Below are 14,722 nucleotides of genomic sequence, written 5' to 3' on the forward strand. Positions count from 1 at the left end.
TTTTTGGGTGCCAGGAGTCGAACTCAGGACCTTGCGCTTGCCAGGCAGGCACTTGTGCTGCTGAGCTATATCCCAGCCCTAAGATCTGCATTTGTAGCCCTAGCTTTTTCACAAATGATAGACTCAGATGGGCTATAACCTGCCATCAGCTTTTTTGTTTATCCACACGAGTAATAGCTTTTCTACCTCATCTAACACTGTTAATTGTGACTTAATAATTTGAGTAACACCTTTAGCAACTCTAGCTTCCTTATATAAATCTTTTCTCTGTAAGATTGTTGAGATAGTAGATTTTGACATGCTGTTCATATTTGTGAGTTCAGTCATACAAATGCTCTCATATTTCTCTATAATTTTCTTCTTTTCAATTGTGATTGATTTCTTTGCCTTCCCTTTCTTCCTTAGCTTCTATTCTAGCTTTTTTGTGGCCATTTGGATAGTAATTGTAGCAATTATATGAAGCACTGACAAAAGATCACATCTACACACACACACATCTGGGCTCAGAATAATGCTTACATATGCTTTTCTGGCATCTTGAGTCTTTGTTTTAAACGGCACAAGTGGCTGGCATTCGTGTTGTAACTTTAGATTTGGTTGAAAGTTAAATCTAAAATTCTCGTTGTAACCCAAGTTGTTGCCGTGTGAGGCTGGTCGTAACTTGAGGGTCCACTGTATCCACTTTCTGGAGTACTACCAGCCATTAGGCCTAACTAAGCAGTTATGAAAATTGTGAGAACAATATCAGTGATAACCCTGTGATTCATTTGTGTAGTTTTTGAAGAGTTTGTTTTGTTTTCTAGGTTGCTGAGGCAGAAGATTGTTACAATACAGCTCTCCGTTTGTGCCCCACTCATGCTGACTCTCTCAATAATCTAGCCAATATCAAACGAGAACAGGGAAATATTGAAGAGGCAGTTCGTTTGTATCGTAAAGCATTAGAAGTATGTTGAGGGTGGTGTGGCTGGGTATTTAGCCTGTGTGACGATAGAGGGAAAGCAGTTCGGTTTACCATGCCATCCACGTCTTTTGTGAAAGATAGTAGGTGAATCATTTAAAAGAAAATTGTTTAGTGAACCCATAATTGAGTATCTGAGATACATGTGAGGTCCTGTGTGATTGAAGAAAATCCTTAAATTTGGAGTTCATTATTTTATGGATAGATAAGATCTGTTCAGAAAAATCAAACAGTAAGCTACTGTTGCTTATTGATGCTTATTGTAACGTGGCTCATTGCCTGCAGGTAAAGAATAACAGGCCAGTAATTGGTTTTCAGTATTGTAGTCACTTTTAATCCAAGCCTAAATAGAGAGTGCTTTTGAAGAGAAGTTGAAGAGAACTTACCACGGAGTGTATACAGTAATTGGAACGTATCATGACTGTGTGATGGTTAACAGGTGTGGTAGGAGTTTAGAAGAAAGAAGTTTCAGTGGTGCCAGGGCGGTCAGCAGAAACTAAGAAAAGAAATGCCTCATGTTTGAAACAGAGAATTAGAAAATAGATAAAAGAGGTAGAATTTGAGCTACTAGGCCTTTAATAAGTAGACTTGAAAAGACAGGAGTTGAGGGGTATTCGAGCAAAGATCTTAGGGTTATAGGAAATTAGTGCTGTTGGTAGGTTTTTTTTAATTTTGGTTATGATCTTGACTCTTTATAGGTCTTCCCAGAGTTTGCTGCTGCGCATTCCAATTTAGCAAGTGTATTACAACAGCAGGGCAAACTGCAGGAAGCTTTAATGCATTATAAGGAAGCTATTCGGTAAGAAATTCACAGCCTGTTTTCTTTTTAACTGTTTTTTGATTTTAGGGTAAAATGGCTTTTAATAACAACAAAACAAACTGAAAGTTTGTGTTAGATAAGTAGAACTTGTGTCTTCTCCTTCAGAATAAGTCCTACCTTTGCCGATGCCTATTCTAACATGGGAAACACTCTTAAGGAGATGCAGGATGTTCAGGGAGCCTTGCAGTGTTATACTCGTGCCATCCAGATTAACCCGGCCTTTGCAGATGCGCACAGCAACCTGGCCTCCATTCACAAGGTAGTGCTGCTTCCTATGATGTGTGCCATCTTACCATGGGATATTTAATTTTAGAAAACCTCTTACCACTCCGCTTTATTTATTTTTAGGATTCAGGGAATATTCCAGAAGCAATAGCTTCTTACCGCACGGCTCTGAAACTTAAGCCTGATTTTCCTGATGCTTATTGTAACTTGGCTCATTGCCTACAGGTAAAGAATAACAGACCAATAATTGGCTTTTAGTGTTGTAATCACTTTTTAACTGTTACGTGCTATAATAATCCAAGCAGAAAGAGATAGTGTTTTTGGTTTTGTTCAGTTTGGTTTGGATTTGTAACTAGGGATTGAATGTAGGGCCTTTATACTGAGCTACATCCCAACCCTTTTCAATTTTTATTTATTTTCAGATTTTTACTTATTTTGGTTTTTTGAGAGTGAGTCTAGCTATGTAGTTAAGACTGACCTCAAACTCACTATGTAGTCCAGTCTAGTCTTGAAATTGCAGTGATCCTCCTGAGTGCTGGGATTACAGGCATGCACCACAATGCCCAGCTTTAATTTTTGTTTTTATTGGTACATGTCAGCAGTACATAGTATTTCTCATGGAGAGTTGATACATGTAATTCACTTTTTTGGGTGGGGGGTCTTTTTGAGACAGTCTTGCTATGCAGTTCAGGCTGGCCTTGAGCTTACTTTGTACCTGAGGCTGGCCTCGAACTCACAACGATCCTCCTGCCTCAGCCTCCCAAGTTCTGGAATTACAGGCGTGCGCTACCATGCCCAGCTTGTAATTCACTTTTTTTTTGTTGTTCTTTTTTAGACAGGGTCTCATTATGCAGTTCAGGCTGGCCTTGAGCTCACTTTGTAGCCCAGGCTAACCTCTAACATGGCAACAATTCTCCTGCCTCAGCCCCCCAAGTGCTGGGATTACAGGGGTGTGCCACCACGCCGGGCATGTAATTCATTTTTAACTCCTTCCCTTCCTCCATCTCTTGGTCCCTTTCCCTTTTGAAAAAGATCTATCTCCTTATTTCTTACTACCTTTTACTCTTTATATTTTGCCTTTCACATAGAAGAGAAACCATGCAATATTTAAACTCGTGTGTCTGATTTATTTGATTTAATATTATGTTCTCAAGGTGTATCCATTATCCTACAAATGACTCAAGTTTTTCCTTTAAAAGTTATGGAATGCTTCATGAATTTGCATGTCATGGTTGTGCAGGGGTGATGCTAACCGTCTTTTTTTTTGTTTGTTTTTTTTCTCCGGTACCGGGAACCGAACTCACGACCTTGCGCTTGCCGGGCAGGCGCTTTTGCTGCTGAGCTAAATCCCCAGCCCCTAACGGTCTTGATATTCTAGTTTTGGCATATGTGCTGCCAAGGCAAACACTTATTTTTGATTTTGAGGCGGGGTTTTGCTGTTTCCTTGGACTTGAATATGGCAATCTTCCTGCCTTAGCCTCCTGAGTGCTGGGATTACACGTGTGCGCCACCATGCCTGGCTGAAATGGTGTTTTTAATAGGTTATCTGACATTATTTTAGATTAAAGATATACAAAATATTAAATGCTGGGATACCATTTTCTAGATAATAACTTTTGTTTTCTTCTAGATTGTCTGTGATTGGACAGACTATGATGAGCGAATGAAGAAGTTGGTCAGTATTGTGGCTGACCAATTAGAGAAGAACAGATTACCTTCTGTGCATCCTCATCACAGTATGCTATATCCTCTTTCTCATGGCTTCAGGAAGGCTATTGCTGAGAGACATGGGAACCTTTGTTTGGATAAGGTGTGATTTTTGTTTTAGTCCTTTTGTTGTAAACTAAATCACAGATGAAGAATACTATCTATGTAAAGCAAATATATGGCTTAGTGAATTATCATAAAGTGTTCATCACCCAAGTTGAGCAGTGAAATTTTGTCAGCCCCCTCAGAAGTCCCTTCCATTGTACCTGTCTTGAGCATAATCCCTTCCATTTTATTTTATTTTTCTTTTGAGACAGGGTCTCACTATACAGTTCAGACTGGCCTTGAACTCACTTTGTAGCCCAAACTGGCCTGAAACTCAGTGGCTATCCTCCTGCCTCAGCCCCCGAGTGTTGGGATTATAGGCGTGCGCCGCCACGCGTGGCTCCTTTCCACTTTATAGGGTGCAGTTCTTCACTTAAACACTTAACAGATAAGTGATGATGTTTTCCTTTAGATTGAAAACTAATGTTTAACCAAGTGTGGTATTTTGTATTCATATTTGAGAATTAGAGCACTCCGTCAAAGGTTGGAATTTTTTCTGGAGAGTAGATTCAAGTGCTAGGCATTATTTTGGTTTTTAAAAGATTCTTCCCTGACAGAATTTTCCAAAATGCTATAAGGGCTTTCATGTTCTATCTACATTTCTACGAGTTTTAGATTTACTCAGACTACTTCATGCGATTTAGAAATAGGTCAAGTGTAAAGCATATTGTACAAACTGCTTAAATTCTGTCAGACTGGCTGTGTGAGTTAAATGAAGTGTTCTGGGCAAAGCTTTCTCAACAAGTACGAGGTGCAGATTTGGTTTATTTTTAGTTTTTTTTTTTCTTTTTCTTTTTTCTTTTTCAGTCTTTTTGAGATAGGGTCTTGCTGTGCAGTTCAGGCTGGCCTTGAGCTCATTTTGTAGCCCAGGCGGGTCTCGAACTTGCAATGATCCTTCTACCTCAGCCTCCTGAGTGCTGGGATTACAGGCATGTGCCACCACGCCCAGCTGTTTTTAGTTTCCTTGGATGAAAATTTACATGTAGATTCAGCTTTACTAATGAGTGTTGAATTCTGTTGATAGATTAATGTCCTTCATAAACCACCATATGAACATCCAAAAGATTTGAAGCTCAGTGATGGTCGACTGCGTGTAGGATATGTGAGTTCTGACTTTGGAAATCATCCTACTTCTCACCTTATGCAGTCTATTCCAGGCATGCACAATCCTGATAAATTTGAGGTAAGACTAGTGTCCCTCTAGAGAGAATCGCTATATGTTTTAAAAAAATACCTGCAGTGGTAGCTTTCTTGTCATTTTAAATGTTAAACCCAACGTCTTTTGGAAGAAACTTGAACCAAGTTTATTAAATACACTCTGTGCTGCCTTACAGGTATTCTGTTATGCCCTGAGTCCAGATGATGGTACCAACTTCCGAGTGAAGGTAATGGCTGAAGCCAATCATTTCATTGATCTTTCTCAGGTAGGTGAAACTCTCATACTTCCAACTTTTTATTTTGAGTAAAACCATTGGTGTATAGTTTTTGTTTTTGTGCTGGGGGTTGAACTTATGACCTTCACATATTTTTTTTCAACATGTTAATGTATTTGGTGGGTTTTGTGTTGTTTTTCGCTATATGGTTCAAGCTGGCCTCAAACCTGGCTGTGATCCTCCTGGCTCAGCCTCTCAAGTGCTGGGATTACAGGTGTGCAGCAGCACAGTTGGCTGTAGTTTGTGTTTTTTATCATAGCTATAAACATGAACTACTACATTTTGGCAGTTGCTTTCATCTTATTTCCTTGGTTATTTACATTTATAATTGCCATGTCTTTTACTGAGGTTGGAGGTAAAACAGAAATGTGATATATTTGAGCCTGTCATGTTGTGGCACATGCCTGTAATTCCAGCACTCTGAGAGGCTGAGGCAGGAAGGTCACAAGTTCATGCTCAGCATGAATTTAGCAAGGCCGTGTCACCAAAAAAAAAAAAAAAAAGGAAAGGCTAGACATGTAGCTCGGTGTGAAGGTCCTGGGTTCAATCCACAGTAACACACCCAGAGATGCGTGCATGCACACCTGCACCTGCCCATCCCAAAAGGAAAAGTGCTGTATTTGTGCTTGAGTGTATATCTCTTATTGGGATTGTGCCAGTGCTTGTTACTTAATAAATATTAACAGCAAATTAAACAAAATGAAGAGCAGTTGGGCCTTAAAGAAAATAGGTGACCTATGGTTCTTTGCTCTTGGTTGTTTTTATTTCTTTTTTTTGTTTTGCTTTTTGAGACAGGGTCTCGCTATGCAAGTCAGGCTGGCCTTGAAGTTACTTTGTAGCCCAGGCTGGCTTTGTACTTTCAGTGATCCTCCTGCCTCAGCCTCCCGAGTGCTGGGATTGCAGGTGTTTGTCACCATGCTGGGCTGGTTGTGTTTATTTCTGTACTTGCTGTATTGTTCTTTTCTCTGTTTTTTTTTTTTTCTTTGAAAATTCTGTTTTTTTGTTTTTTTGGTCTTTTTGAGACAGGGTCTTGCCATGCAGTTCCTTGAGCTCACTTTGTTGCCCAGGCTGGTCTCAAACTTGCAAGGATCCTCCTGCCTCAGCCTCCTGAGTGCCAGGATTACAGGTGTGCGCCACCACGCCCAGCTTCATTTGTTTAAAAAAAAAAGTATAAACATTTCAGTCATCCCTGGGTCAAACTTTTAGGGACAACTTGACTGAGCTGCTTTGGCTCAAGATCTTTTTTTCTCCATTTTTATTAGTATATGTTTGCAATACATAGTAAATACATTGATTATGAGGTAAGTGGCACATACACATATCCCCCCCCCGCCCCCCCCATACCGGGAATTGAACTCACAAGGTCGCGCTTGCCAGGAAGGAGCTGTGTGGCTGACCTAAATCCCCAGCCCCTACATATTGCATCTTAATCTTTTTTTACTTCTCCTGCTTTCTCATCTCCAGATTCCTTTTTTATCCCTTCCAAAGTGCCAGATCTTTGATTCATTGATCCTCTGTATTGTTTTTATTTTTGTCTCAAGTTTATTTAATTGATGTTTTGATCTTTTACAATTTTTTGTTGTTGGTCTTCTTGAGACAGGGTCTCGCTGTGCAGTTCAGGCTGGCCTTGAGCTCACTTTGTAGCCCAGGCTGGTCTCGAACTCACAACAATCCTGCTCCCTCAGCCTCCCGAGTGCTGGGATTACAGGTGTGCACCACCACACCTGGCTGTCTGTCTTCTTTAAAGTTCAGTAATTTTTGTTTTATGAGATTGGATGTGTAGCATTTGATGTCTGTTTAGTAGTAGTCTCTCTTCCTGTTGAATTATTCCCTTTACCAGTGTATAGTAGCTATTTTTGTTTCTTCTGATCAGTTTTGACTTGAAGTCAGTGTGTCTGAAAATGAAATAACTACTCCTGCTTGTTTTGGGGCTCTGGTGAATGGTTATTTTTTCTCATCCTTTCACTTTTGATCTGCACTTCCTTTTGGATGAGTTTTGTCTTCTATAAGCAATATGGTTCCATTTTGTTTTTGGAACCAATCTGCCAGTCTTTGTATTTTGATTAATGGGCTGAGAATAGTGACTTCAGTGATACAAACAGCCTACTCTGCAGCACATGTGCTGTAGATTTACCACCACTGCTGTAGGGTGCTAAATTCTGTCATTGCATTATTTTTCCAGTGCTTATTCCTTTATTTTTTTCCTTTTGTTTAACTGCTCTCCCAATTTTATATATATATATATATATATACACATACACACACACACACATACATACATACATACATACATACGTATATATTCTTTCTGTTGGGTTCTTTGTTGCTGGTGGCCTCCCCCTGTCTCTCTGTCTAGGAGTCCCTAAAGTACTTTCTGAAATCCTGGCTTAGTGGGCATGTATTTCTTTAGGATTTCTTTGTCGTGAAAAGTCTTTACTTATTTAATTTTAAAGGCTAATTTTTCAGGATTTAAGAGTCTAGCTCGGCAATTGTTCTCTTTTGAGGCTTGGAAAATTTTACTCCCAAGTTTTCCTGGCCTTTAAGGTTTATGCTTTGAAATCTGCAATTATTTTGACAGACTTGCCTTTATAGGTTACTTCGTGTTTTTCTCGAAGAGCTTTTGATATTCTCTCTTTTTGTTGAGTTTCTGGAATTTTGATTATGATGTGTCCTGGATATTTGGGATTCCATATACACTTGTACTTGATTTTTTTTTTTTAAATTTTTGTTTTTTTGACACAGTCTTGCTGTATAGCCCAGGTTGGCTTCAAACTTTTGGTGACCCTCCTGCCTCAGCCTCTTCAGTGCTGAGATTAAAGACATGTAACACCATACCTGGCTGTATTCGAATGTTGAATTCACCCCCTAGATTTGGAAAATGTTCTGCTATGATTTTTTGTTTGTTTGTTTGTTTTGGGGTTTTTGTTGTTTTTGTTTTATTTTGGTCTTTTTGAGACAGGGTTTCACTATGCAGTTTAGGCTGGCTTTGAAGTCACTTTGTAGTCCAGGCTGACCTCCACAGCAGTCCTCCTGCCTCAGCCTCCCAAGTGTTGGGATTACAGGCGAGTACCACATGCTTGGTTTGGTTTTTTTGTTTTTTGGAGGGGAGACAGGTTTTACTGTGTAGTTCAGGTTGGCCTTGAACTCACTAGCTCAGGTTGACTCCTGACTTGTGACAATCTTCCTGTCTCAGCCTCCCAAGTGTTGTGTTACAGGTATGTGCTATCACGCTTTGTTCTGCTGTGATTTCAGTGAATAAATGTTTTATACCTTTTGAGTGTCTTCATTTTTTCCTTTATTATAATTCTTAGGTTGGTTTTGTTTATTTTTGAGTCATGCAGCAGCTGTTGGATTCAGCTTGCATGGTCTCTTGTCATTTTTAGCGTATCAATGAGTTTATGATCTGTTTATATCTACCTTGACTTATATTTGTTTGTTTGAGACAGGGTTTCACTATGTACTGTGGGCTGGTCTTGAACTCATGGTGATTCTCCTGCCTCAGCCTCCCAAGTGCTGGGATTATAGTGGTGCACCATCATGCCTAGCTTTTGGCTTCTATGTCTGACACTCGTCGCTGTGCCCAAGTCTGCTACCCATGAGTTCCATTGAATTTTTTGTATCATGTATTTCTGCTTTTTTTTCCCTTTTTCATGCTTTCTAGATGTTTTCTTTTTTGATCTTTTTGAGACAGGGTCTTGCTACGTAGTTCAGGCTGGCCTTGAGCTCACTTTGTAGCCCAGGCTGGCCTCCAACCCGCAACTATCCTCCTGCCTCAGTCTCCCGAGTGCTGGGCTTACAGGTGTGCCACCATGCCCAGTTAGATCTTTTCTGAAGTGGTTGATTTTTTTAATCTCTTTTTTGTGCTAAGTATCGAACTCGGGGTCTTGTGTTTGCCAGGCAGGCACTGTGCCGTGGAGCTATATCCCTGACCCTCATTTATGTGTATGTATTATCTTGCTTAACTCAGTTTATTATTCTGTGAGCTTATTGAATATTTCATTGTTAAAATTCTTTCTGTTTAAGTCCTCTTTGAACTCATTAAATATCTTAATTTCGTACATGTTTCTTTTTATCTCTTCAGATATTTTGATTGTTTGGTTTTTATGTTTTTTGCCTATAGCTTCTGCTAACTTCAGTCTGAGTTTGGCTTTTTGAGAGTTAAGGGATTGGGAAGCATTTTGTTGCCTTGCTTTTTCATATTTCTATTGTTTTTGAACTGTGGGTTGAAGGTCTGTTTGGGTGGAGAAACTGTCACTACTGTGGAGATCTCTTTAGAGTCAGTCTCCTTGTGATGTGTCCTTGGGTTTGGTTGTATTTTGGTGTTTATATCCCTCGTCATTCTATTCGGTATAATGTTCAAGGGTCTTTTAGTGTTCCACCTTCTTTTGGGGGCTTGGTCCCCAGCACCACTCAGAGGAAAAAAAAAATTCAAAAATGTTGACAACACAGAAATAAACCAGATATTGGTATACAGTAAAAAACCAATTAAAAGAGCCGGGTGTGGTGGCACATGCCTGTAATCCCAGCACTTGGGAGGCTGAGGCAGGAGGATCGCTGTGAGTTTGAGACCAGCCTGGGCTACAAATGATTTCAAGGCCAGCCTGAGCTGCATAGTGAAACCCTGTCTCAAAAAGACTAAATAAATAAATAAAAGCAACAGTTATGCCACCATTAACAATAGAAATCAGCTGTAGTAGTAGGGTTAAAGGCAAGTTGATACTGACATGCTGTAAGAACCACTAGCAACTAATACACCTGTTTTTGTTTGTTTGTGTTATTGCTTAAAGATAGGGTCACACTGTGTAGTCCAGGTTGGTGTAGAACTTGGGGCAGTCCTGCCTGAGCTTCCCAAGTGCTGTGATTACCCGTGTGTTCCACTATGCCCAGCAGCTATACACACTAGAAAAGAGATCTATAATGATAACATGGACACAAAGACAAACCAAATACTGACATACAGTAAATACCTACTAAAAGCAACAACTGTACCGACACTAACAAAAGAAAATAATTCAGTAGTAACATTGCAAAGTAAGTAGCTAAGAATTAATAAAGCTTAATAGTAAATAATGAAGGGGTGTAGGGCAAGGGAAAAATAAAAGAAAAGGAGGATGAGAGAAAACTGAGCTAAAAGAGTGTGGTGGCACATGCCTGTAATCCCAGCACTTGGGAGGCCGAGGCAGGAGGATCACTGTGAGTTTGAGGCCAGCCTGGGTTGCCTAGTGAATTCAGGGACGTCTGAACTACATGGGGAGACCCTGTCTTTATTATTTTTTTTGTTTTTGTTTTGGTTTTTTTCCGGTACCAGGAATCGAACTCACGACCTTGCGCTTGCCAGGCAGGTGCTGTGCTGCTGAGCTAAATCCCCAGCCCCTTTTTTACTTTTATTTATTTATTTATTTTGCCTTTTTGAGACAGGGTTTCAGTATGCAGCTCAGGCTGGCCTTGGGATCACTTTGTAGCCCAGGTGGGCCTCGAGCTCACAGTGATCCTCCTGCCTCAGCCTCCCGAGTGGCGGGATTACAGGTGTGTGCCACCACGCCTGGCGAGACCCTGTCTTTAAAAAAGAAAAGAGAGAAAAAGAAAATTAGAATTAGGCAAAATAACAGAAAAACACAAAATAACATGAAGAACAAAAGATAGAAGAAAACAACAGCAAAAAAGAAGAGATGGACCAAAAAGATTGCATGTTTGGGTGAGTGGTTTTTTCCCAGAGCCTGTAATATTCGAGTTCACCAGGTATTGTGGGTGGATTGTAAGGCCTATTTTGTTTCTGCATCCATTTTTTTGCTGTGTAAATGCTGAGTCCTACCCAGTCTTTCTTCCTGGACACAGTTAGTCAGTGGCATTTGCCGTAGGGCTGCAGTCACTTCAGTGCCTTTCTACTACTGTCTGACTAGCTTTACCCTCCTGTAACTTATGAGGTGCCTCCCTTGTTCCAGAGGCCCCTCTCTTTCCGTTGTAGGATTTGACAACTATCTGAGCCTGGGTGTATCACTGATCATGTTGGCAGATGGGAAAGGCAAACACCACTGAAGCTTTGTGTTGGAAGGCGACAGTGAGAGAGGGCCAAGGAGTGCACTCAAGTTACGTCAGCACTTTCAGACTTAGCCCCCCTACCCTCAAAAAAGCCCAGACTGGCTTCTCTCCACAAAGGGCGGGATTCCTGTGTCCTTCATAACTCGAGCTCACTGTCGTTTAAACTTCTCAGGGAGTCTGTGACCCTGCCCCTTCTCTATAGCTGTTTGTTGTTGCTGTCTCCCACCAAGTCACTGATAGGGTGACGACAGAGGCCCTGAAGTATAGTTAGTTTTTCTTTTGATTACTGGAGTAGTTCAGTCTTTTTTTGTGTGTGTGTGTCTTTTTGAGACAGGGTCTTGCTATGCAGTTTAGGCTGTCCATAAGCTCATTTTGTAGCCCAGGCTGATCTTGAATTAGTAACAATTCTCCTGCCTCAGCCTCCCGAGTGCTGGGATTACCGGTGTGCGCCACCATGCACGGCTGAGTAGCTTAGTTTTAAAACAATAAATCCCTTCCCAAAATGACTTCTGAGTATATCATGCCAAGTATGGTGGACCTTGAACTGAATTTCTTCTCCAACTCTAGCATGACATGTGGAAGGAGTCACTTTCATTTTTTTTTTTTTTTGTACTAGGAATCAAACTCCGGACCTTGTGCTTGCCAGGCAGGCGCTTATGCCACTGAGCTATATCCCCGGTGCAGGAGTCACTTTCAGAATGACACTGTGTTTGCAGTTTACAATAATCTTGGGCTTTTCTTGGGGCCAGTCCTGCTGAGCCGTTGTCCTTCTCGGAGCCTTTCAGTCCTCAGCAGGCTTACTTGGTGTTTGCAGAGACAGGGTCTCACTCCTGGGACTAGGCTAGTGTGCCAGGCTGCTTTGTTTTTTTCTCTGCATTGTCTTTAGTTTCTTCAGTTTCTCTGTGGTTTCTAGTTTGCCTGTCTTGGCCTTTTCTTGATTCCTGGAGCTCTATTTGTTTTTCTCTTTGCTAAGTCATTGTTTTTCAGGTATCTTGATTCCAGGTCCTTGAGAGGCTTTCTTTTGGTCCTAGTCTTTACCATTTTTAATCTCCCCTTTGTAGGTTATATTGGCCATTTTGGTGACTGTCTTAGTTACTTTTCTTTTGTTGCTCAGACAAAGTATCAGATGCCCAAAATGTGAAGAAAGGAAAGGTTTAATTAGCTCACAGTTTGTGGAGGTTTCAGTCCGTATCAGCTGGCTCCAAGGCAGGGTGACATGGCAGAGGGGCAGCAGTTTAAGGCAGCAGAAGACAGCAAAGCAACAAGAGCAAAAGGTGGTTGGTGGTGCTGGGGAGAGCAATCCTGTCTTTCCTCCCTGATATTGTAGCCAGGCACCCCCTGCCCCCCAGATGTGGGTAGCACTTGCCATCTTTGTATGCTCCTCTTGCATAGGCTCAGGGTGTTTACAAGGTGAGAACCCTGGCCCGCTAATGAGTTGCTTAAACTTCTCAACTTCTCAAGTTGACACCATGTATCAACTTTTACAGTGACTAATAAAGGTAATATGCAATATATATGTAATATATGTATGTACATGTATGATATATGCACATACATGCATTCACATACACATTATGCCTATATGCATGCATGTGTATATATGTAAACGCATGCATATATGTACATGTGTGTATATATACATGTATGAATCATTGAAATCCTAGTGGATATATTGCAAGACTAGGCTGACTAGTATGTGTTAACATGTTTTGCAGCATAGTTGTTTCTTCAAAAGTATGCTTGGGCTCGGCATGGTAGCTCATGCCTGTGATTTCAGTATTCTGAGAGGCTAAGGCAGAAGGATGGCAAATTCAAACCCATTTTGGGTAGATTGTGAAAAGCTCAGTGTGAAATCCCTGGGTTCAATGCCAAGCGCTGCAGGAATTGAGGGAGGATGGCCATTTTTGATGTACAGTTGGACTCTCTGGGACCAAGAAGCACATCACTCTCTCCAGGTCCTTCTGGACTCGCCGCCTACCAAAGTCTAAACTCTCCAGCATAGCCTCTCAGTTTGCCACAACTTGGCCGATGCTTTCAGCCACCATTCAGTTTCATGTATACCATGTGCTACATATGCCACCATTTGTAAAAGCTACCTTGTACTTCATTCTGGTTCTTCATTATTTGCCGCCAGGATTATATTCTGTCAAACTCCTGTTCATCTTTGAAGACTCATTTCAAATACTCCTTTATGAGCCTGTCACTCATGTATTCAATCTGGAAGGAAACATTTCTTTTGTGTTCTGTTTCTGTAATGCCTCGATCCCATTTTAAGGGCACTTAGCCATATTTTTGTCCCGTATTAATGTATTCTGTGGTTTTTTTTCCTTACCACTTTGGCATCTAGGCATCTGAATTGTATTTAATACCATTAAAGCAAATTGAATTAGTCTGAGATGTAATGAGTTCTTATTTTCTCTTCCATAGATTCCATGCAACGGAAAAGCAGCTGACCGCATCCATCAGGATGGAATTCACATCCTTGTGAATATGAATGGTTATACGAAGGGTGCTCGAAATGAGCTCTTTGCTCTCAGGCCGGCTCCTATTCAGGTAACAGAATAACAATCATTCACAGTGTGTATTGGACAAAAAAGAATGTGTGTTCCCCTCTTTCCTCTGGCCAACTGATACTTGAAACATTAAAAAGTACAGTTCTCACCAAGCATGGTGGCACATGCCTATTATCCCAGCACTTGGGAGGCTGAGGCCAGAGGATTGCCGCAAGTTCTAGGTTAGCCTATGCTACATAGTGAGTTTAAGGACAGTCTTAGCTACATAGTGAGACCCTGTCTCAAAAAAAAAAAAAAGGTATAGTTCTTGAAATGGTCAGGGGTGAAGAATTTTGAGTATAGAACACAGTTCCTACAGGTGTTATTTATACAGAGAAATGCAGTTTATGGTTGGGTATAAACAGTTGCTCTGCCTTACAAGTTTGAAAAAAGTTTTAGCACTTAAAAGGTTAGTCTAAACTACTCTTTGAGGGCCGTGTGTAGTGGTGCACACCTGTAATCCTGCACTTGGGAGACTGAGACAGGACGATTGCCACAAGTCTGAGGCCAGCCTGGGCTACATAGTTCAAGGCCAGCCAGTAAACCAAAAAGAAAACAAAACAAAATATTCCTTGATTACTCTTGGCTTAAGAAGTTAATCTTCCAGCTGGGTGTAATCCTACTACTTGGTAGGGGCCTGAGGCCGAATGATGAATTCGAGGCTAGCCTGGGCAGTTTAGTGAGGACCTCAAGAAAAGAGCTTGACCTTACTTGTTTGTTTATATTCTTATTAATTTTGAAATCTTAAGCACTTTATTGAGGTGATGATTGACATTCACAAAGCTATGCCTATTTACTGTGTACAATTCAGTGAATTTAGAGTTAAGTATACTGATGAAGGTTCTTAATCAGGTTTTGGTTTTGTTTTTTGTTTTTTTTTTTT

At 40.8% G+C, this 14,722-nt stretch overlaps 1 protein-coding gene across 4 annotated transcripts in view; it reads left to right on the plus strand.

The window, feature by feature from the left end:
- The window catches only part of Ogt (O-linked N-acetylglucosamine (GlcNAc) transferase), a 49,995-nt gene that overhangs the window by 24,275 nt on the left and 10,998 nt on the right, over positions 1-14,722 (plus strand). For all 4 annotated transcript variants that reach the window (XM_005401672.1, XM_005401674.1, XM_005401673.1 and 1 more), the window contains exons 8-15: positions 804-944; positions 1,657-1,757; positions 1,884-2,037; positions 2,127-2,228; positions 3,634-3,813; positions 4,840-4,998; positions 5,150-5,239; positions 13,715-13,840. In XM_005401672.1, coding sequence (XP_005401729.1) covers positions 804-944; positions 1,657-1,757; positions 1,884-2,037; positions 2,127-2,228; positions 3,634-3,813; positions 4,840-4,998; positions 5,150-5,239; positions 13,715-13,840 — 1,053 coding nt within the window. The remainder of the gene's footprint in view (positions 1-803; positions 945-1,656; positions 1,758-1,883; positions 2,038-2,126; positions 2,229-3,633; positions 3,814-4,839; positions 4,999-5,149; positions 5,240-13,714; positions 13,841-14,722) is intronic.

The sequence above is a fragment of the Chinchilla lanigera genome, unplaced genomic scaffold, assembly GCF_000276665.1.
Source record: "Chinchilla lanigera isolate Chin_1 unplaced genomic scaffold, ChiLan1.0 scaffold00074, whole genome shotgun sequence".
In the NCBI taxonomy this organism is placed as follows: domain Eukaryota; kingdom Metazoa; phylum Chordata; class Mammalia; order Rodentia; family Chinchillidae; genus Chinchilla; species Chinchilla lanigera.